This window comes from Phyllostomus discolor, chromosome 6 (assembly GCF_004126475.2).
Source record: "Phyllostomus discolor isolate MPI-MPIP mPhyDis1 chromosome 6, mPhyDis1.pri.v3, whole genome shotgun sequence".
Lineage (NCBI taxonomy): Eukaryota > Metazoa > Chordata > Mammalia > Chiroptera > Phyllostomidae > Phyllostomus > Phyllostomus discolor.
The window spans coordinates 51,118,073-51,140,004 of NC_040908.2; the positions used below are offsets into that span (position 1 = coordinate 51,118,073).

At 41.1% G+C, this 21,932-nt stretch overlaps 1 protein-coding gene across 2 annotated transcripts in view; it reads left to right on the forward strand.

Moving 5' to 3' along the window:
* The first annotated feature begins 4,533 nt into the window (after positions 1-4,533).
* DGUOK (deoxyguanosine kinase) overlaps positions 4,534-21,932 on the forward strand; it is a 34,456-nt gene continuing 17,057 nt past the window's right edge. The window contains exons 1-2 of one of the 2 annotated variants that reach the window (XM_028517452.2): positions 4,534-4,747; positions 18,237-18,349. In XM_028517452.2, coding sequence (XP_028373253.1) covers positions 4,606-4,747; positions 18,237-18,349 — 255 coding nt within the window. In that variant the 5' untranslated portion in view covers positions 4,534-4,605. The remainder of the gene's footprint in view (positions 4,748-18,236; positions 18,350-21,932) is intronic. The other variant, XM_028517453.2, reaches the window with a different exon arrangement.

A 21,932-nucleotide genomic window follows, 5' to 3' on the forward strand; every position in this document is an offset into this window, starting at 1 on the left:
CAAGAAGTGCTGTCCTAAAATTATTTAGTGGATTGGCTACAATGGCTTAAGAAGAGTGAAAATCCAACAGGAAGTCTACGAAAAATAAATAGAAGTTATGTCCTAGGCACGGAGGGCCAAGCTGAAGGAGCCATTACCTATTATATACTGTCTATTGAGTGGTAACTATGTGGCATGCATTGTGTTAAAAAGCTGTCCATGAACTATCTTTCTTAATCTTAACCCCTGGCTGTCTGAATCCAGAGCCCACACTCTTAAGCACCTCCTTGATATCTCTCTTTATGATGAGGTATATCAGTCAGAGTTCATTCAGGGGAGTAGAGCCACCATGCACATTGCAGAAATAAGAGTTATTAGAAATATGACTACTCAACCCTGGCTAGGGTGGCCCAGTGGATTGAGTGCCAGTCTGCAAATCAAGAAGTTGCCAGTTCGATTCCCAGGCAAAGCATATGCCTGGGTTGTGGGCCAGATCCCCAGTTGGGGTGCATACGAGAGGTGTGAGAGGCAACTGATCCATGTTTCTCTGTTTCAACTGATCCATGTTTCTCTCTAGCATCAATGTTTCCTTCTCTTTCTCCCTTCCCCTCTCTCTAAAAATAAGTAAATGAATAATCTTTAAAAAAAGAAATGAGACTACTCAAAGGTGAGAGGAGCTGGGGAAGTACAGATCAGGAAGGAATTATGGCATGATTAGAGAGGAGTCACTAAGGTCTTGAGGACTAGCTGGGATCTATCTGTAGGTGTGTCTGTCACAGTATCTGACAACAGAGATCTCCCCAGAGGAGTTGATGAGGCTCCCATATGCCTTCCAAATATCACTAGGTCCTCTTTTGTCCAACTCTAACTCACAGCCAGCCCTATCAGGAGATGATTCTGCAAGTGTACTGCCCGGCCTCACCAACTTGAGTTAGCATAATCCTGTGTTAGAGTGGTCAATGATGTAGGCTGTGAAAGAATTCACAAAGAGAAGAAAATGTAAAGAATAAGATTTTTATTCACTCTCCAAGAAAGGAGAGGGGCCTGGGGTAGAGTGACACACCAGCATTGAGGGGTGGGGCAAGCTCAGAAGAGTAAACATGACATGGCAGTCATGTTTAACAAGGTCATAGGCCTGCTAGGCAAATGGTGGCACAATAGCAAATGGCTCTGGCTTTACCCTTTCATCCAGCACATCAGAATTTCTTTAATGTAGATGAGAATGTAACTGACCAGACATCCAAGCAGCAGAGGAAAGACAGGGTCACATTTTTAATGGCTGCATAAGCATTTTTGTATATATGAGTTAGTATTTATTTGTCACAACAGCACTTACATTTGAAAATAATAATTTCTTCAGAAGTATACTCCAAGGACTAAGCAGGGTGCATGGTACACAGTGCATGCTCAGTAAACATTGGATGAAGGAATGATACTGAATGGCTAGAATTCATGTAGGACAATCAGCTCTTATTCATAAACTCCTGCAGATATCTGACAATCCCTCAGGAGCAGGAAATGGACCCATTCCTCCAGGAAAGTGGGACATAATTCTCCTTACCAAATTGCCACTACTTTCTGACCTCTGGCCCACACCTGAGGTGGGATGATAACACCCTGTTTACTACTTCTAGGAGGAACTGATCACCATTCTTTTTACGTGTCTTCCTTGCTCATGATGATCCCTTAATTTTTTAAAAGATTTTATTTATTGATTTTTAGAGACAGGGGAAGGGAGGGAGAAAGAGAGAATCATCAATGTGAGAAACATCTATTGGTTGACCCTTGTATGCACCCCAACTGGGGACTGAACCTCAATCCAGGCATGTACACCAACCAGAAATCAACCGGGCGACCTTTTGCTTTGCAGGATGACACCCACCCTGACCTGAGAATCACACAGGTCAGGCAACAAAGATCCTTTTAACTGCCCTTCTTCCTCCCACATATGTGTGGGGATCTGACACTCCTGTTTGTTCCATGAGACCCTGTCTTTTGGGCACAGTTGGGCCAAACAGTTTCTCTCTTCTAGGAATTTGGAATTAAGACCAAGAAAGATACTAAATTTTTATGCATGGTATAACATAATAAAAGAAGCATAAAGAAATGAAGGGGAATAGAAGAATTATTGGTAATATTGAGATAACTGACAGGTAAAAAGCATTTTAGTTTCTTACTTTACACAATACATCAAAAATCTTAACGCTTTTAGAAGTAAGAAACAGAGAGAAAATATTCAGAAAGGACTCATATGCAAAATATATAGTGAACAATAATAGTGAGTAAAAGACAGTAGAAAAACAGGCACAGGAATTGAACAGGTCCTTCACAACAGAGATTACTAAAATGGTCAATAAACATGAAAAGGTGTCTTACTTCATTACTCATCAGGAAAACGTGAGATAAAACTATAAGAAGATACCATTATATACAGAAGAATGAATAAAATGAAAAAAAAAACTGACAATACCAACTGTTGGTGAGAATGTGGAACCAGAGCATGTGCTCAGTCATTGCTGGTAGCAGTGTCAACTGGTACAATCACTGTGGATCTATTTCTTATTTAGGAATATTTACTAAAGTTAAGCATACAAATAGCCTATCACATAGCAATTATGCTCATAAGTATCTACCCCCCAAAATCATCTATTTATATTTTTACCATAACACATATTCAAGAATATTGATAGCAATGCTATTCATGATAACCCAAATCTAGAAACTCTCAAATGTCCCTCAATAGTAGAATGGATAAAAAACTTTGTGGTAGAGTGACATAGTGAAATACTGCCCAGCAATGAGAATGAATAAACTAACAACTACAGGTATAATATATAGAAATCTCACAGATATTATTTTGAATGAAATTAGTACTCACTATATAATTTCATTTATATAAGGAACAGGCAAAACTAATGTCTGCTGTTAGAACTCAGGCTATCGGTTACCTTTGGGTGGGGGAGGGGTAGTAACTGGCTAGAAAGTGGATTCCGGGGATGCTGGCAGTGCTCTGTTTCTTGATCCGAATCCAGGTAACAAACGTGTGTATTCAGTTTGTGAAATTTTTCCTTAAACTGTGCACTTATGGTACATGCTCTTTTCTTCACTACATACTATACTTCACTAAAGTTTTTAAAAAATAGTAACTGAGGAGCGGGTTAGTTCCCTGTCTGCACATAAATCTGCTGACAACTTCCTCATTTAACCTTCAGAGAGACCCCGAGGGCAATGAAGCAGCGAAAATATGGGGGCCCAGAGAACCTCTCAAACTTTTTTGGATGAATATTTTCCAAGTCCGGGTTTACATAGGTAAAAAAATGTAAGTAGTAATTTTACACAGAGGTGGCTGTGGGAGGAGGGGTGGGTGATGGGACAGACTTCAGCGCTCCACCCAGGTTATCCTAAATAAATTTACAATCCATTTTTAAAATAACGTTTTCAATATATAAATGTCACTTCAACCATTCATATAAACATCAATATAGGAAAAAGGAGTTGATTCCCAGGTTGTGCTTGCTGTGCAAACAGCTTCAAGACAGGTGTCCGGGCTACTGACCTCTCCCCACCCCTTTGCACCCAGGTCGCTGTTTCCTAAAAACTCCCACCTCAGAGTGGTGCCTGAATGCGGGTTTGCCTGTTGCCTCTAGTGGTTTAAGCGTGAAAGGTGTATGCACCCCCTGACAACATGTCATCAATCTGAGGTCGTTGAGATATTTGAGTGCAGCAGGACAAAGCCAGTCAAGGGCCTCACCCAATGGCAGCAGCTCAGAACTGGCCCTGCTCCTCCGCAGAGCAGTTGTCCACCGACAGCAGGACACCAGTTTTATACACCAGCTCGTTAGTTTCTCTCTACCCAGACTCTTCCTTTGACAAATCCCGTTCAGAATCCCCATCACTTCACACCCTCCCCACTCCTCACCCCCGCTGTTGTTCACGCCCACAGAACCCAATTTCTCAAGTTTAAACCAGTTCCAGTCACATCCGAGCCTCCACCCACTTTATTCTAATGGAATTTTTGGCTACTGTGCAAATCGGTTGAGCGAACTTTTATTTATTCATTCAAGAGACAAAATAGGAGGTGGGATGTAATCGAATTCTTTTTTTTGCTATATTAAATAATGTGCCAGCACTGTGCTGCTGCGTTGCAGGGAATGGGAAAAAGTTAATCTGTGTAATTTATCACTTTGCATCATTTTCCTACTTAAAATAGTCCGATTTAATAAATACCAGATAACAAACACCTGGGGGGGGGGGGAGCTTGTTTGAAATTACAATCATTTTGATTTGTCTTTACTTATGAGAATTACGCAAAGGTGATGGAATTATTATAATTCTTTTGAAATGTTATTTTCCAGTGAGCAAATACACAAAGGTTAATCACGCCCTTGCAAGTCCAGTTATCAGCAAACTTTCCCCTCATCCCAAACTAGACTCTCACAACGCTTCTCTACAAACAACGCGAGAACAAAGAGGTCCCTTTGGCCCCACCTTCTCGGTCACATCAACCCCACCCACTTCCTGCCTGACGATCTCTTGACGTCAGAGGTGCGCCAAAGCGCGTTGAGAGCAGTAGCAGAAGCGGAAGTGGCTTGGGCGGAAGGGCTGGTTGCGCGGTTCCGGGGTAGGATGGTCTCAGGCAGGCTGTTTGTAAGGCTGCTGCGCGCGCTATGCAGTTCCAGGTCTCAGACCTCCCTCGAGGGCGTGCCCCTCTCCAGGGGCCTGCACGCGGGCCGCGAGCCCCGAAGGCTCTCCATCGAAGGCAACATTGGTAAGGGCCGGAAAGGGGCTGCCAAGCCTTGGCCTCCGCTGAGCAGGTGTCTGAGACAGAGGTTGGGAAACGGAGCTGGGCCCGAAACCCCTCCCCTCTCCCCTCCTCCTTACCTCCCCACCACCCGGTCTAATGCAGCGGGGCTGCTAGTCCTGAGCTGCCAGGGCCATTCCCCTCCCAAAATGCCCGGTGTATCTCTGTCTCTTTGACATTTAGAACGTCCTTCTTCACTACTGCTCCACAGAGACATAAAAGCCACGCAGTTTGTGGATAGGACAAGAGTTCAACTAGCTTGTAGGAATAGAGCTAAACGAAAGCGACAAGAAGCTCGAAGTAATTTCTTTGTTGTCAGGTTTAGGCAAAAGACAAAAACAAAAGAATGCCTATTTAAAATGGGTCTTCAGATAAGGAGTAATTTCTTAGTGCAGTTGTGTGCCATACAATATTTGGGGCACTTGCTAAAAAAATCATTGTGTGTAGCTGGGTGTCCTGTATTTTATCTGGCCACTCGACCCTAAGAGAGTTCTTAGCCTTCAGTCATTCAGGCACCACTTTCACTATTTTTGCCATGTTTCTGTTAGTCCCACTATAAATTACTAACGTTTTTCTTAAACTCACTTTTTAACCTTAAAAACGTGTATTAAGTTAAAAACGGTTACAAGAGCACATAGAAACTCAGTATCTTAAAAAGTAGTTAAAAAGTGAATGAAAGCAAAACATTTTGGTTTAATGTTACTAAATTCTGACTTAATACTTTTACCTGCAAACTTACTGAGATCTAAAAGAGGATTAGCAGTATTCAATGTGGAAGGCACGCTAGCAGGAAACTGAGAATTTCTCTGTTTATTCATTCATCAAGTAACCCTTTGAGCCACATCTACATGCCAGCACCATTGTTGGCCCTGAGGATACAACAGTGAACAAAACAAACATCTGTTATCATGGAACCTAAGTAGGCTGAGACTGACAATGAACAACATAAATTAAGCAAAGTAAACCATATATTATTAGGTAGTCATGAGTGTGATGAAGAAAATTCAGGGATTGAGGAAAGTTGTAATTTTAAGTAGGGTAATCAAGACAGTCAAGACTTCGAAGGTGACATTTGAGCAAAACTCAGAAGAAGGTGAGGGAGTGAACCATGTGGATAACTGGGAGGAGAATCTTCCAGGCAGAGAGAGGACCAAGTGCAAAGGCCCTGAGATGGAAAGTGTGTTCAGGGAACAGGAGAGACGCCATGGTGGCTGGAGTGCAGTAAACAAGAGGGAGAGTGGGAGGAGGGAAGGGGTGGCCATACTGGATATAGGCTTTGCAGTGCTTGATGCGTTTTTATGCTGAGGAAGATGGGAAGGATAGTCAAGTGATGTGATTTGACTTGTTATAAAAAGATCAGTCTGGCAGATAAGTTGAAGGTAGAAAGTATCAGGAGGTTATTGAAATGGTGAGTTTCAGTGACTTGGACCAGGGTGGTAATAGAAGAGGTGGTGAGAAGTGATTGGGTTCTAGTTCCGTTTTAAGGTAGAGCTAACTAGATTTGTTAACAGATGGATATGGAATGAGATAAAGAGAGGGTTCAGTGGTGACTAATCATTTTGGCCTGAGTAGCTTGAAAAATGGATTTTCTTCAGTGGAGGAAAATAGGAAGAACAGATTTGAGGCAGGGAGTGGTTTCAAGATTTTGTTTTTAGGCATGTCGGGTTTTTATATGGTTGTTAGATATCTAAGTGGAGTTGTTGAATAGGCAGTTGGATATGTGAGCCCGGAGTTCAGAGTCTCCCCAAACTAGAGTTGTAAATATAGTATGTATTTTACATCCAGAAGGACCAAGCCCTGGGTACGGAAATGCTAAAGAGATTGGGGAGATGGGAAGGAACCAGCAAAATGGACTGAGAAGGAATCCAGCCACTGAAAAAACAAAAGAGAATGATATCCTGGAAGCCAACTGAACCTGTTTGAGGGAGGGAATCTTCAACTGTGATACTCTCTTAATGGAGCTCTTTGATGAACTTGAACAATTTTTAGGAGCAATAAAGCTGAAAGTCTGATTGTCATAGGTTCAAGGAGAATGGGAAGTAAGGAACTGGAGGCAGCGGGTCATACAGCTGTTTGGAAGCTTTCTTAGAAAGGAAAGACATGGGTGGTAACTGAAATGGAAAGAGGGTTTCAGGTCTTTCTTTTTCTTTTTGTAAGAGAAATTATATCATATTTGTAAGCTGGTGGAAATGGCCTGGTAGAGAGGGAGAAAATGGAGAAACAGGAGAGAGGATAGGATTGCTAGAGTGATGTTAGTAAGCAAGAAGGAATGGAATCTACAGACCAAGCGGAGCAAGGCTGGTTTTAGCTGGAGGCACAGTTCATTTCTAATAATGGAGAGCATGGCAAATAAGTGAGTACTGACTTTAGATGTAGTGGGAACTTATGGAAGGTCACTTGGTTGTGTATGTTTTCTCAGGAAAAGGGAAAAGAGTGCATGTGGGGAGCGTGGAAAGACATGGAATATCCAGTGAGTGAAAGGGGGAAATACAGAATTACTGGGCAGCACTAAGGACCCATTTGGACTTCGTAGTCCAGAATTTAAAGTGGGACCAATCAACTTGGCACTGTGTGTTTTCTCCAGCCAGATCAGAAACATTGAGAGAAATGAGAAGGGAGGGTTCTGCTACCTACCTGATGGTGTTATCAAGGATTTTCTGTACCGTACTTTGAAAAATATGCCCTCAAAGGAAGCTCTGCCTTAGAGCTCAGAGAGGTGCAAAGTACTTTACAAAATAAGTGTTTTGGACAGGCTATCAGGTGAGGTGTAAGCTGCCTGTCCCAATTTTCCTGACCTTTGCTTCTTAACATTCCCGGACTTCTATGCTTCTTCCTTGCTTTCTCATGCAACCAAGGCTCACTGAGTGTGTCCTATGAAGAGGAACTCATGTGTGATACAACTCCTGTCCTTTAAGGAGCTCACAGCCAAGTGAAAGAAGCCAACCTCTAAACGTGATTCATATACCATGTGATGAGTGCCATGTTTGGGCATGGAAACTTGGAGTCTCAGGGGTAGGGATTCCCAAGGGGGAAAAGAGGAAGGGTGTTCCAGACATAGGAAATAACCTTTGCCAAAGCAAAGCCTGAAGAAACATGTAGTTTTAATAACACAGAAGTAGTTGGATGGGCCTGGAGTTTAAAGGGCCTGTGAGAGGATGCCAGAACAAGAGGGTGGAAGGGTTGGATTTGCCAGATGTTGAACTTGTGGGCTGTGCAAGGAGTTTTTGCCTGTAGGCAATGAGAGGCTGCTGAAGACTTCAAGCCAGTATGTACTATGACTAGATCAATTTTAAAAAGAAAATTGGCTAGCATGAGCAAATAGGAAGACAGGTCCATGAAGCTGGCACTTTCTTTGCATGTCTTGTTTGCTGTAGTTCCCATATTGCCTTGCATGCAGTTGGTTGAATGATTAAATAAAAACAGTTTCAAGTAAATAGACTAATTTTGTGGCTCTTATAGTAGTTGGAGGGAGGAGAGATGCCGGCCTGCACAGAGGAATGGAGAGGCAGAGAAGTAAGTGCTGATTTGAGAGAGATTTTGAAGTAGGATTGATAAGCCTTGGTAGCCACTTGAAGGTGAGGGATAAGGAAGCATAGAAGATGGCAATGAGGTTTATACTTTGGACACTGACTTTGAAAACTGAGGATGGGAGTAAGAGAAGAAGAAATCTGGGGAGGTAAGAGAGATATACAGAGTCCAGCAAAAATAGTGCCCCGTGTTTTATTACAAACTCTTTTATTACAAAGTCATAAGCATGTAATTCTGTAACATAACAATATCACACTCAGTCACACCATATGACATTTTAGGTGAAATGTTCAAATTGCTGTCCATCTTGTGCGAGACATTCACGTACGCTACCAACCACACTCAAGCAAGCCTTACTTCTGAACACTGTATTTTATATGAGATGCCTCTGAGACATACAGAGATAGGTGTTCTGAGGTAGGTTAGAATATATATGTGCCTGGAGTCAGGAGAGTTGGAAGCTGAGATTTCATACATGGAAGTTGTTGACCTTGGGGTCATTGTTGAAGCCTTGGAAGTGAATGCAGTTGCCCAAGGAGAGTGACTAATGAGAAGTGGACTGGGATTCTTTAATCTGGCTTGCTCTCTATTTCCTGTTACTTCTCATCACCCCACACACTCTGATGACTCTCCTCAGACAAAATTAGTCACTGCCTCCTCTGTATGCTCTCATAACATTTTGTGCCCACAACTGCTGCAGCACTTGAGTTCTGTTGAGATTGTTTGCAACATTTAACATCTTCCCTGGTCTGGCCACTTAGTCTCTTGTTCATCTTTCTGTCACCAGAACCTGCCCCCCTTCCTGACCCATTGTACTCATTCAGTGTTTACCAGATACTTGAATCCTATGCTGTGATACCCATATGGAAGTTAATCATTGATACCCACAAAGGAAATATATTTTAAACTAATAGTATAATCAAATGAGTTATTTGGTTCTCTAATCACAGGTGGCATCATTAAACAAATCAGAATGAGAATACCCATTCAGGAAACCTGAACAGAGCAAGGTGAGCCCCTGTCCTGAGGTTAGATATCTTCAGAGTGGCTTTTAAAAAGATATTTATTTATTTATTTATTTATTTTTAGAGAGAGGAGAAGGGAGGAAGAAAGAGGGAGAGAAACATCAATTGGTTGCCTCTTCCACCCCCAACTGGGGACCTGGTCCGAAACCCAGACATGCGCCCTGACTGGGAATCCAACCGGCAGCCTTTCAGGTCCTAGGCCACACCAGCCAGGGCTGGAGTGGCTTTTCTTGTATTGTAGTTATACTTCTCTACATCTTGCTGTTTTGACCCTGCAGATGTAGATAGCAGCAAAGGAAATGGGTCAGTGAAGTAACAACTAATGGCATCCAGCATGAGTTGTGAAGCCAAAGGCCTGTGTGGTTGTAAGTGAAAAGCTTTATACCTAGACTTCCTTAAGATCTAAAAAATAAAATACCTAGCCTATCTTTTTAAAGTATATTCTTCACTAAAGTATAAAATTACCTTCCAAATCTAGTTATTTTATTGTTACAAATCTAAATTGAAGATAGGAGTGTTCTTTGAAATATTGTCAGTGAGTCATCTCAGACTATTCTTACTTTGATTTGAAAGACCCCACCAGGAAAGAGGAAGCTGTTTTGTACTTTTGCAGTCTAGAGACTGGGACATAAAGCAGTGGAGAGTTTCTCTATAACATGTGTCCTCTGGCATTCAAGGTTAGTGATTTAAGATCATTAATATGCATCTTTAACTTGTATTGAATATAAACAATTGGGCAGAGAATCCTGGCAGGGGAGACCTATTTAATCCAAACATTAAGAATTAGAGTCTACTTCTGTGATTTAACTCATTCCATGCATCCATCTCCATTCTTTGTACCTGGCTAGACACTCAGGGTGTAAAGAGAATAAAGTCAGTCTGTGTCTTCAAAAAGTGAGCTTCCAGTCTAGCTGGAGAGAGTGATGAGTCAACAATTACATTGTAAAACCTTGGTAAACTAGAGCAGGCAGTAATTAACTTTGCCTAGAGATGAAGGAGGTGCAGACAGTTGGAGAAGGCAACAGTGAAAGGATGAATCAGCTAGTGGACAGATTGGGGGAGGAAGGCATTCCAGATCAGGAAGGGTTTCAGGGAGAATGGATGAGTTTGGGATGTACTTGGAAGCGGTGAGAAGCTTTTTTGTTTGTTTTGTTTTGTTTTTTGGTAAACATAGTTTCCCATAAAAAAGAATCAGGGCAAAAATGTACTAAGTTTTGTTTCAGCTGCTGCATGATTTTCTAAAGTTTTCCCAGAATGGCTACTGGCTCAGAGCTTATGTGATCCTGGGTACTTAGATTCAGGACTGAAGTGTAAGTCCCTAAAGGGCAGGATCTCATCCTAGTCCATCATTTTAGCTGTAGTACCTACCACTTGGTAGCTACATTGATTGATTGAATGACAGAGTGAATAAATGCAGCATCAAATGAAGTTCCTGAAATAAAGTCTTTAATTTTCTTTGAAGAATTTTTGTTTAAAGATAGACTGCAAAATTTATATTTGTGGCCATTGGTTGTTTTTTGTTTGTTTTTTGTTTTTTTGTATAAAGTTTCAGAAATGGATTGGAATGTTTCAGAAAAATGTTTGGAATAAATAGGTCTCCTCCACCAGGATTCTCTGCCCAATTGTTTATACTCAAAAAAGTTAAAGATACGTATTAGTGATCTTAAACCACTAACCTTGAATGACAGAGGACACATGTTACAGGAAAACTCTCCACTGCTTTATGTCCCAGTCTCTAGACTACAAAATTTATATTTATGGCCATTGGTTTGTTTGTTTGTTTGTTTTGTATAAAGTTTCAGAAATGGATTTTTCCTATGTTTTTCATTTTGTTTTAATGAAGAAAATGCTTGGAAGTGATATATTTAAGAGGCTCCCCCTGAGATATAGCTGTATTACATTTAAAGTAATAGATTATTTGGGGTGTTAACATCCAATACTGTCTTACTACTAGATTTTAGCGTAATGTTGTTATAGCAGGTGTTGTAGTGCATAGAAAAATTTGTGGGAGGAAGAAACCATGACTTAGGAATAAGATGAACATTAACAGTGGAACTCTTTGGTCCAGCAGGTGGAATGACAATTCCAGTGCTGATAAAAATCAACATGTTGAAGTAATGTACTCTCAAAACATAGCTCCCACCCCTTTTCAAGTCATGGCACATTAAGTAAGGTACAAGGATAGCCAAGGCCCCAAGGGAAGGTTTGATGCTGAGATCTGTTACCTCCAAAATTTTATGGTATTAAAAAGTATAGTGAAAAGTAACAGTCAAGCTGGGACATAACTAAATTGTGATAATGATATCATAAGAAGCCAGTGCTCTGCATAGAGACCAAACGAAGAATTTGTTGATTTGCCAGATGTGACACAGAGAGGAGTGGCTTCCAGTGGACGTGAGTGTTTTGGTCACGAGGAGGAGGGCAGTGTAGCAGTGCAGAGCCAGCCAGCACCACCAGAAACACCTCTGGGGAAGTCCCTGGGAACACTTTAGAAACATGTATATTTAAAAATCAAAACCCAAGCAGGAAGAAAAAGCTATTATGATGAGGTATCACAGCACTAAAAAAAGTTACGCTGTGTCTGGTTTTAATATAAACATATAACTTCAAATGTTTTTTTAATTATTATTTCATCTTACCTGGCTGGTGTAGCTCGGTGGATTGAGCACAGGCTGCAAACCAAAGTGTCCCAGGTTTGATTCCCAGTCAAGGTACATGCCTGGGTTGCAGGCCATGACCCCCAGCAACCGCACATTGATGTTTCTCTCTCTCTCTCTCTCCCTCCCTTCCCTCTCTAAAAAATAAATAAATAAAATACTTTTTAAAAATAAAAATTATTATTTCATACGTGTGGATGGTGCCTGGCACAACCGAGTCCCATTGCAATGCAGTTGAAGACATTCTGCGCTGCGGTAAATGACTCAGGTTCTCCAAGCCCCACAGCAACATGGATGGCACAGCTCTTGGGACCTCCCACCACCACTTACTGCCATCCTTTGCTGAAGCCATCTTCTGATTACTAAACTGGCTTCCAGGAGCTTCGGAATGGGGAAGGGATGCAGGGTGGAGGTGTGATTGTTCCAGTCATTGGAACTGTGTATATCCCATTACATCTCATTTGTTGGCATTCCGGGTTTTGTGTGATTAAATGAGTCAGTTTCTGAGAGTTTTGACTGCTCTTAAATGAACTAATAGTGTCTGATCTCAGAGGTAAAGTTGCACTCCCTAACCCACAGGTCCCTTGCTATATGTGGTAATTTCTACAGTAATTGTTTTCCTTTTTTTAATGGTTGTGTGCATGTCTTTTTTTTAATTGATTTTAGAGAGAGAGAGTGAATAAGAAACATTGATTTGTTGTTCTACTTATTTATGCATTTATTGGTTGCTTCTTGTATGTGCCCTGTCCAGGGATCGAACACGCACCTTGGCTGATGACACTCCAACTAACTGAGCAACCTGGCCAGGGCCATAATTTATTTTAATTTTTAAAAATTTTAAATAATTTTAACAGTTATTCAGCATCACTCTGATAACAATTACCTTCATCTTTTCATAGTAATTAAAATAGCTTTTCAGCTGATAGCAGGGCACATGTTTTAGACTTAAATCAACAACATGCAATCTAAATATTGACCATCTTTGCCAGATATTTTAAACTAGTGACTACTCAGGCTGGACAAGTACCTGATAATATACAAACTCAACCAACTTGTAATTCCTGCCACTCTGTTAGATACTCAATGACAAGCACAGAGGGTTTTATTTAGCAGTTTAGTATGTAATTTTAGAATTTATATTTTTTATGAACTACCTCTGTTGATTTTGATCAGATAGTTCTGGATAGCATTCTCAAAAATAAGCATCGAACTGGCCAGATGGCTCAGTTGGTTGGAGCCTTGCCCTGTCCACTAAAAGTCTGTGGGTTCGATCGCCCGTCGGGGCACGTACAGGAGGCAGCCAGTTGATGTTTTTCTCTCACATAGATCTCCTGTCTGTCTATTCCTTCCTCTCTCTCTAAAATCAATGAACACATCCTCAGGTGAGGATTAAGTTTAAAAAATAATAAAAATAAGTGTGTATCAGGAGCACTTGGGGCATACTTTAAAACTGCATTCTGGGAGCCCAACCCCAGAAATTGAAAACCTTTTAGGAAACCAAAACTGAGATGAATGAAATAATCAAAACAATTAAATGCTAAACAAATTATAGGTGGTTAATAAATGTATCTTGTTTGGTTCAGCTGCCCAGTATGGTAGAAATTTGGTGTGAATTAGAGAAGTCCTGAACTTATGGAAGAAGTGAGACCTTGGGCTTGATAGGGGAGAGGATTTAGACACAGGCCTAGAGGAGCAGGGAAAGGCATTTAGTCACTGAAGTGTGGGAAGAGCAGAGGCTGAGCACATGTGCAAAGGCACTCAAAAGTTTGGTGGAGTGGGAGTGAGAGATGAGCATGACTGTACAAAATGCATAGATTCACGTTGTTTGTTCTTAGCCTGTGAGTTCAGAGAGGAGTTGGAGTGGTGTGTGATAAATGTCACTTATTGGGTGTGTGGGTTCTTTTCCTGAGACAACTCTTCACTCCTGATCAGCAGCCATGAGTGGCTGATAAAATTGACTGGAAGCGTGCCTTCCTCTCTTCTCTTGGTTCTGTTGGGTTGGCCAAAAAGTCCATATGGTTTTTTCCATAAAGTAAAAGACACATTTTTCATTTTCACCAATAATTTTATTGATCTGGATATTTTGAGTATGTCAGCTATCTCCTACATGGTAGAACATTGATTGTTCTCAATTACTGTCTAAATTTGATCTCTCAACTTCAGTTGGTCTGCCTGACTGTGGAGCATCATCAGTGAGAAACCTCCAGCATGAAACTTTGCAAACCATTTTTAAGTATACTTTATTGATTATGCTATTACAGTTATCCCAATTTTTTAACCCTTTTATACCCCCTCTGCCCTGCACTTCCCCTACCGTATAGCATTCCCCTCCCCTTAGTTCATGTCCACGGGTCGTACATACAACTTCTTTGACTTCTCTATTTCCTATACTGTTCTTAACCTCCCCCTATTTTATGCCTACTATCTATGTTTCTTATTCCCTGTACCATTCTGCCCCCATTCTCCCCCTCCCCACTGATAACCCTCCATGTGATCTCCATTTGTGATCCTGTTCCTGTTCTAGTTGTTTGCTCAGTTTTTGTTTTTTAGGTTCAGTTGTTGATAGTTATGAGTTTGTTGTCATTTTACTGTTCATAGTGTGACACGTTCGATGTCACAGCACCTTCTCCATAAGCTGCACAAATCTTTTTTCACTTGTGTTTTTACCTTTCTTTAAATAACAAAGCATAATATGCCAAAAATGTTGCTTATTTTCTTCCATCTTCAGTATTAAAATGCTACACAAAAATTCACTGATTTTGATACTTTTTAAATTTTTTAAAGATTTTATTTATTTTTAGAGAGGGAAGGGTGGGGGGAGAGAGAGAGAGAGAGAGAGAGAGAGAGAGGGAGAGAGAAAGAAATGTCAGTGTGCAGTTGCTGGGAGCCGTGGCCTGCAACCCAGGCATGTGTCCTGACTGGGAATTGAACCTGTGATGCTTTGGTTTGCAGCCCACACTCAATCCACTGAGCTACACCAGCCAGGGCAGATTTTGATACTTTTTTTAAGATTTTATTTATTTATTTTTAGAGAGGGAAGGGAGGGAGACAGAGAGAGAGAAACATCAATGTGTGGTTGCTGGGGGTCATAGCCTGCAACCCAGGCATGTACCCCAACCGGGGATCGAACGTGCAATACTCTGGTTCACAGCCTGGGCTCAATCCACTGAGCTATGCCAGCCAGGGCATATTTTGATACTTTTTTTTAAAAATGCAAGCTGATACGCCAGGTGTCACAATAAAATCTAACAAAATTGTTTCAAATGAAATTAAAGACAGCTAAGTGCTACTAGAGCCATCTTATGGAAAAAACAACAAATGAACTTTTTGGCCAACCCAATATTTGGATTTATTTTAAGAGTAGAACATACATAAGAAAAATCAACTCCAGTAGAGGAGATTAGATTGAGTTCCAAAAGCACTCTTAGGGTTTATTTTATTTAAAAAAAAAATAAATTTTTTTAGAAGGGAAAAAGAGAGAAACATTGACGAGCGAGAGAAACCAGTTGCCTCTCGTACACACCCCGACTGTAGGGAGGTACCAAATCTGCAACCCAGGTTTGAGCCCTTACTGGGAATTGAACTGGTGACTTTTCGCTTTGCGGGATAAAGCCCAACTAGCTGAGCCACACTGATCAGGGCATCCTTAAGGGTTATATTTTATATTTAACAAAGGTAGGTTTCAGAGGGAACTAAAATTAATAATGTATTAAATGTTTTATTTATTCAGTCAGGTCATTGGCCTGGGCTTTGGTTCCTGCCCTGGAAGACCCCTGTCTTGTACCTGGAGAAATACAATTATAATGGCAGTGATGGAGTCTTACCCAGAATGCCAGTCCAAGCATGAAGGAGGATTAGCTAATTGAATAGAGGTATCAGGGTCTGGAAAGGCTTCACATAGAGGGTACATCTAAGCAGGTTCTTTTTTTTTTTTATCCTCACCCAAGAACATTTTTTTCATTGTTTTTTTAGAGAGAGAGAGGAAGGGAGAAAGAAATATCAATGCTAGAGAGAAGCATCAATTGGTTGCCTCCCATATGCGTACGTGCCCAGACTGGGGATCTTATGTGCTCATAGACTGGGGCCCGGGAATCCTAAGTGCTGGACCGGGGATCTCACATGCACAGAACAATGAGTGAACCTGCAGCCTCGGTATGTGCCCTGACCGGGAATAGAACCCAGCAACCTTTTGGTTATGGGATGATGCTCCAACCAACCGAGCCGTACCGGCCAGGGCCTAAGCAGATTCTTGAAGATTGAATTGGAGTTGGCTAACTGAGGAGAGAAAGTGTACCAGGAAATGGTAAAGTGTATGAACAGTCCCATTTGCAGCAGAAAACATGGCATGATTGGAGTTGGAAGGAGTTTGGTCCAGAAGGAGCTCAGGATGCCTGAAATGAAGCTGAGGCCGGAGAGGTATATGCAGGGGCTAGATCATAACATCTCGGGCCATGTTAAAGGGTTGGGTTTTGTTATGAAATCAATGCAGAGCTGTCAGAGAGTTTTAAGCAATGTTGTTTTGTGTTCATTGTGGCTGCAGTATGAATGATGGTTTGAAGAGGGCAAGGGCAGAATTGGAGAGGCAAGAGAAGTTGAAGGGCTGGTCTCGAACAGGCGGTGGGAATAGAGAGAAAAGGATAGATGGGGGGGATTTAAAAGGCAGGTACCAAAGCACTTGGTGGCTACTTGAGGTTTCGCAGAGGAGGAAGTTCTGACAGTGAGTGGATGGTGGGATATGGAAAAGAAAACAGTTTGGTGGGGAAGTTGGTGAGTTCATTTAGGGAATATATTGACTTTGAGGTGTTTGTGGGACATCAAAGTGAGATGTCCAGAGGACTCTTGGAGGGTGAAATCTGGAGCTCAGGGAGGTATGGGCTAGACAATGGTGTAAATGGGAAAAGATGACTTGACTGTTTTGGTCCTAGGTTGATTTAATCTCCAAAGTATTTCTCAAAGCATCTGCTATCTTCTACACCTCTGCCTTCACCTTGGTTCAAGCTACTATTGTCTTCTAACTGGTCTGCCTACTTCTGTAGCAGTCCATTCTTATGTAGCTGACAGTGATCTTTTAAAAATGATAGAAATTTGTCATTTCCCTATGTGTAAAACCCATCACCACTGACTTCTCATTGCCCTTCCAGTAGATTCAGACTTCCTCCCATGGCCACAAGGCCCTTCACGACTCGCCCCGGCTGCCTGCCTGCCTCTCCACACACACCTTGAGTCACACTTCTCCCTCACTTGCCCACACTGTAGTTGCACTGGCTTCTTCAAGGCCACATGTAGACTTCTATGTCTTATGGTGTGCCTACTTCTTTCTCTTTTCCCTCCTTTGTTCATGCTGCTGTCTGTGCCTGGATTGCTGTCCCCTATCCCTTAGCCCATCTTTCAGATTTTACTTCAGGTATTTTGCAGAGGAGCCTTCCCTGACCTCCTGAGCTGTATTAGAGCCATCCTGCATTTTTCTTTTCTAGCACTTAACACAATATAAGTTCCTTCTGTGTTTGTTTAGTATCTTGATACAAGCTATGAGGGCAAAGTTGATCCTGTGTTTATCATTACACCCCCAGGGTCAGACAGTCCTGAGCATTTGGTCAGATTGTTAAATGAATGAGAGTCATAATCTATTGTGAAAAAATTTCAGTTTTTACACCATCACAGAATAAATAGGATTGTGATTCAAGCTTTACAACATATGTAGCTGATTTCATCTACTTTTCATACTCTATTACATTTTTTAAAAAATTCTTGTTATCCAAGGCCATTTTTGTCATTGCTTTTAGAGAGAGAGGAAGGGTGAGAGAAGCATCGATGTGTGAGAGAAACACTGATTGGCTGCCTTGTTGTCTGCACCCCAGCCTGCAGCCTGGGTGTGTGCCCTGACCAGGAGTCAAGCCTGAGACCTTCTGGTCTGTGAGGTGATGCTCTAGCCAACTGATCCACACCAGCCAGGGCTGGACTATTACATTTTTAACTACTATTAAATACTCTTTGCCTCTGGGAGTTTGGGACATTAAAATTTCAGGTCAAATCTCAGGGGTATTTTTCCTCCCTGTTGCCTACATTCACTAGGGTGACTCCGGGTAGCATGGCCTGACCTATTGTCAGTCAGACAGTGGATATGGCTGCTGCTGAGTTTTGAAATTGTAAAAACTGATCATTGTTCCCTTGAGTTGGGCAGGATAGCCCCCTTTTCCTTCAGCCCTGATTTGGGAAATGTCCCAATACATGCTATTTGCATTGCAGCCGTGGGAAAGTCTACCTTTGTGAAGTTACTCGAGAAAACTTACCCAGAGTGGCACGTAGCTACAGAACCTGTAGCAACATGGCAGAACGTCCAGGCTGCTGGCACACAAAAAGTAAGTTTTCAGTTGTGGTGGGTACTTGGCAGGCATGCGTGAGTAAACTAATTGTAATAATCTAATTTGCTCTGAGGGGGTGAAGTAGCCCAGTTTAGTCTCCTTTTTAAAATACCTTCATTCCAGCATGCAGACCACGTATGCAAGAGAGAATATGACTTGCTTGAATATGTTTGGTTTTCTTTTTTGTGGTTATTACATGTCTACATAAGTGACTGCTTCTGTTCTGTGTGGTTTCCCAAAGCATGTCCAGCCATTCTGGCTTTGAGGTTTAATTTTGTCATTCCTACCCTTAAGTATTTTACTGAGGCTCACGAGCAAAATTAACAGTTAATTAAAGTGATTTTAACTATTTATGAAGTCTTAAAAATTGGGAAGGACCATAGAGAGCATTTTGTCACACTTCGAGTCAATGCAGATATAACTAACATTTATAAAGCACGTACTTTGTACCAGGTACTATACTGTGCCAAGCACCGTACATTTCATTTATACGTCATGGCTTAGACCTTCATTGCAGGTCTGCTGCTTTGGGAAAGGCCGTAGGGTTGGTTTCAACACCAGCCACATCAGTATGAGTAAGGAAATACCAGTCTGGACATGAACCTTAGAGGTAGCTGGGGGAGTGGTAGCACCATGCCTCAGTTGCCACAGGCTCCTCCTCTAGCCAATGGAAACATTCACTGAGTGGCTCATTCTGGTTTTTAACAACTAACTGTTAGAAAGTTCTTGTATGAACCACTTTGCATACCTGTGACTGACTCTGAGTCATTGGTTCAAGTTTTGCTTCTTAAGCCTCCTAACTTTTCCACATGGCAACTCTTCACATAGTTAGTTGAAGGCAATGATTTGCCTCCTCTTTTCCCCCCTCAAGTCTTCTTTCTTTCAAGGCAAACACCATGTTCCTCCAGATTATTCCTTATTCTGAAGTCACTTTGTCTAGGTGATGAGCTCCAGTTTGTTAGTTTGACACTAAAAGTCCACACATTGTTTGAAACTCTTTCCTTTAAGAGGTGAACCTTAATTCTCTCCTTTAGTGTGGGCCGGACTTAGTAACTTGCTTCTAATGACTAGAATGTGGCATGAATAACAGAGTGTGACTCTCTGCATAGACCAGAAGAGACATTGCATCTTTAGTCTTGTTCTCTCCTGATCACTTTTGGCTCTGGGGATGCCAGCTACTATGTGATGAAGCATCCCCTCCAGCGAAGAGGCCCACACAGCAAATATCCAAGTCCTATGTGTTGTCATCACATAGCTGACAACAGCTGCGTAAGTGAGTCTTCTTGGAAGTGGATCCTTTTCCCTGTCAGGTCTTCAGATGGCCGTACCCTCAGCCAACATCCTAACTGCAACCTTATGAGAAACCCTAGGCAGAACTGCCCAGCTAAGCTGGGTCCCAAGTTCCCTGCCTACAGAAACTGAGATAATGAGTGTTTTCAAGCCACTAAATTTTGGCACAGCTTGTTATGCAGCAACAGATACCTAATACTCCCATAATCCCATTATCCAGAGGTAAAATTAACATTTTGTCCTTTTAGATTTTTTCCTATAGAGAAAAAAATATATATTTACATACACTTACATAAATGTATAAAACTACTGTCTTTAATCAAAAATTGTGATTGTCACCTGCACATCACTATATACAAGGTCATCCTTTCATAGTAATGTCAGTTTAATGGTGGCAGTATACTACATAATATGATATACTCTCAGTTATCTGGTCTTTTTTTAATATTTAGTTTTTTAATTTCTCCCTATGACAAATAATGTTATAATAGTTAATATTCTTGTAACTACATTTTTAAAAAAGATTTTATATATTTCTTTTTAGAGAGAGGGAAGGGAGGGAGAAAGAGAGGGAGAGAAACATCACTGTGTGGTTGTGCCTCATGTGTCCCCCACCAAGGACCTGGCCCACAAGCCTGGCATGTGCCCTGACTGGGAATCAAACTAGTGACCCTTTGGTTTGCAGGCCAGCACTCAGTCCACTGAGCCACACCAGCCAAGGTTATTTACTTGTCCCAGTACTATTCTTGTTTAGTTTATGCCTTAGTGGTTATACATTTTGTTGTTACTGTGGCTGCAATCTTTTTTCCCATCATCTTTTTCAATCTAGTTATTGCTATTAATTTTTTTGAATTAGTTAAAATTTGGGGGGGTGACATTGATAAAATAGGTTTTAAGTGTACATTTCCGCAATATATAATCTGTACATTCATTGTGTATCCACCACCCAATCATCTTCTGTCACCATGTATTTGGCCACCTTTACCTTTTACTACCCCACTTCGCTTCCCTCTGGTAACCACCATACTGTTGTCTGTGTCTGTGAGTTTCAGTTTTATATCCCACATGTGAGTGGACTCATGTGGTTCTTAGCTTTCTCTGACTCACTTATTTCACTTAGCATAATATTCTCAAGTTCCATCCATGTTGCAAATAGCAGTATTTCATCTTTTCTTATGGCTGAGTAGTATTCCATAGTATATACGTACCACATCTCTATCCAGTCTTCTACTGAAAGTCCTCTACTGAAGGACTTTTATCCAGTCCTCTACTGAAGAACACTCTCCATGTCTTGACCACTGTGAATGATGCTGCAGTGAACATAGGGGTGCATATATCTTTTAGAATAAATGTTTTTGAGTTTTTCTAGTAGGTGCCCAGAAGAGGGGTTGCCAGGTTATATAACTCTATTATTAGTTTTTTCAGGGACACAATAGTGTTTTCCATAGTGAATGAGGGCTCCTTTTTCTCCCACAACCTCTCCAACACTTGTCATTACCTGTCCTGTTGATAACAGTCATTCTGACAAGTATGAGGTGGTATCTCATTGTAGTTTTTATTTGCATTTCCCTAATAGCTAGTGAAATTCAGCGTCTTTTCACATACCTGTTGGTCATTTGTATGTCTTCTTGGGAAAAGTGTCTGTTTAGATCCTCTGCCCATTTTTTAATTAGATTGTTTGCTTGGTTTGGAGTGGTATGAGTTCTTTATGTATTTAGGATATTAACCTCTTGTGAGAGCTATTGCTTGCAAATATCTTCCCCCATTTGGTTGGTTACTTTTTTGTTTTGTTATGGGTTTCTTTTGCTGTGTAAAGATTTTTAGTTTGATACAGTCCCATTCATTTATTTTTGCCTTTACTTCCCTTGCTTTTGCAGTCAGGTTCATAAAATCCTCTCTTAGGATCAAGGTTCATAAGTTTAGTACCTATGTCTTCTATGTAATTTATTGTTTCACATTTTATATTTAGGTCCTGGGTCCATTTTGAATAAGTTTTTGTACATGGATACAAGCTGTAGTCTATCTAGTTTTATTCTTTTGCATGTGGCTTTCCAATTTTCCCAGCACCATTTATTGAAGAGGCTTTATTTTCTCCACTGTGTGTTTTTGGCTTCTTTGTCAAAAATTATCTGCCCCATACATGTGGTTTTGTTTCTGCTGCATTCCTATTTACTAACAATGAAATTTCAGAAAGAGAAATGAAAAACACAATTCCTTGTGCAATTGCAACAAAAGGAATAAAATACCTAGGAATAAACAAAGGATGTGAAGGACCCATATAATGAAAACT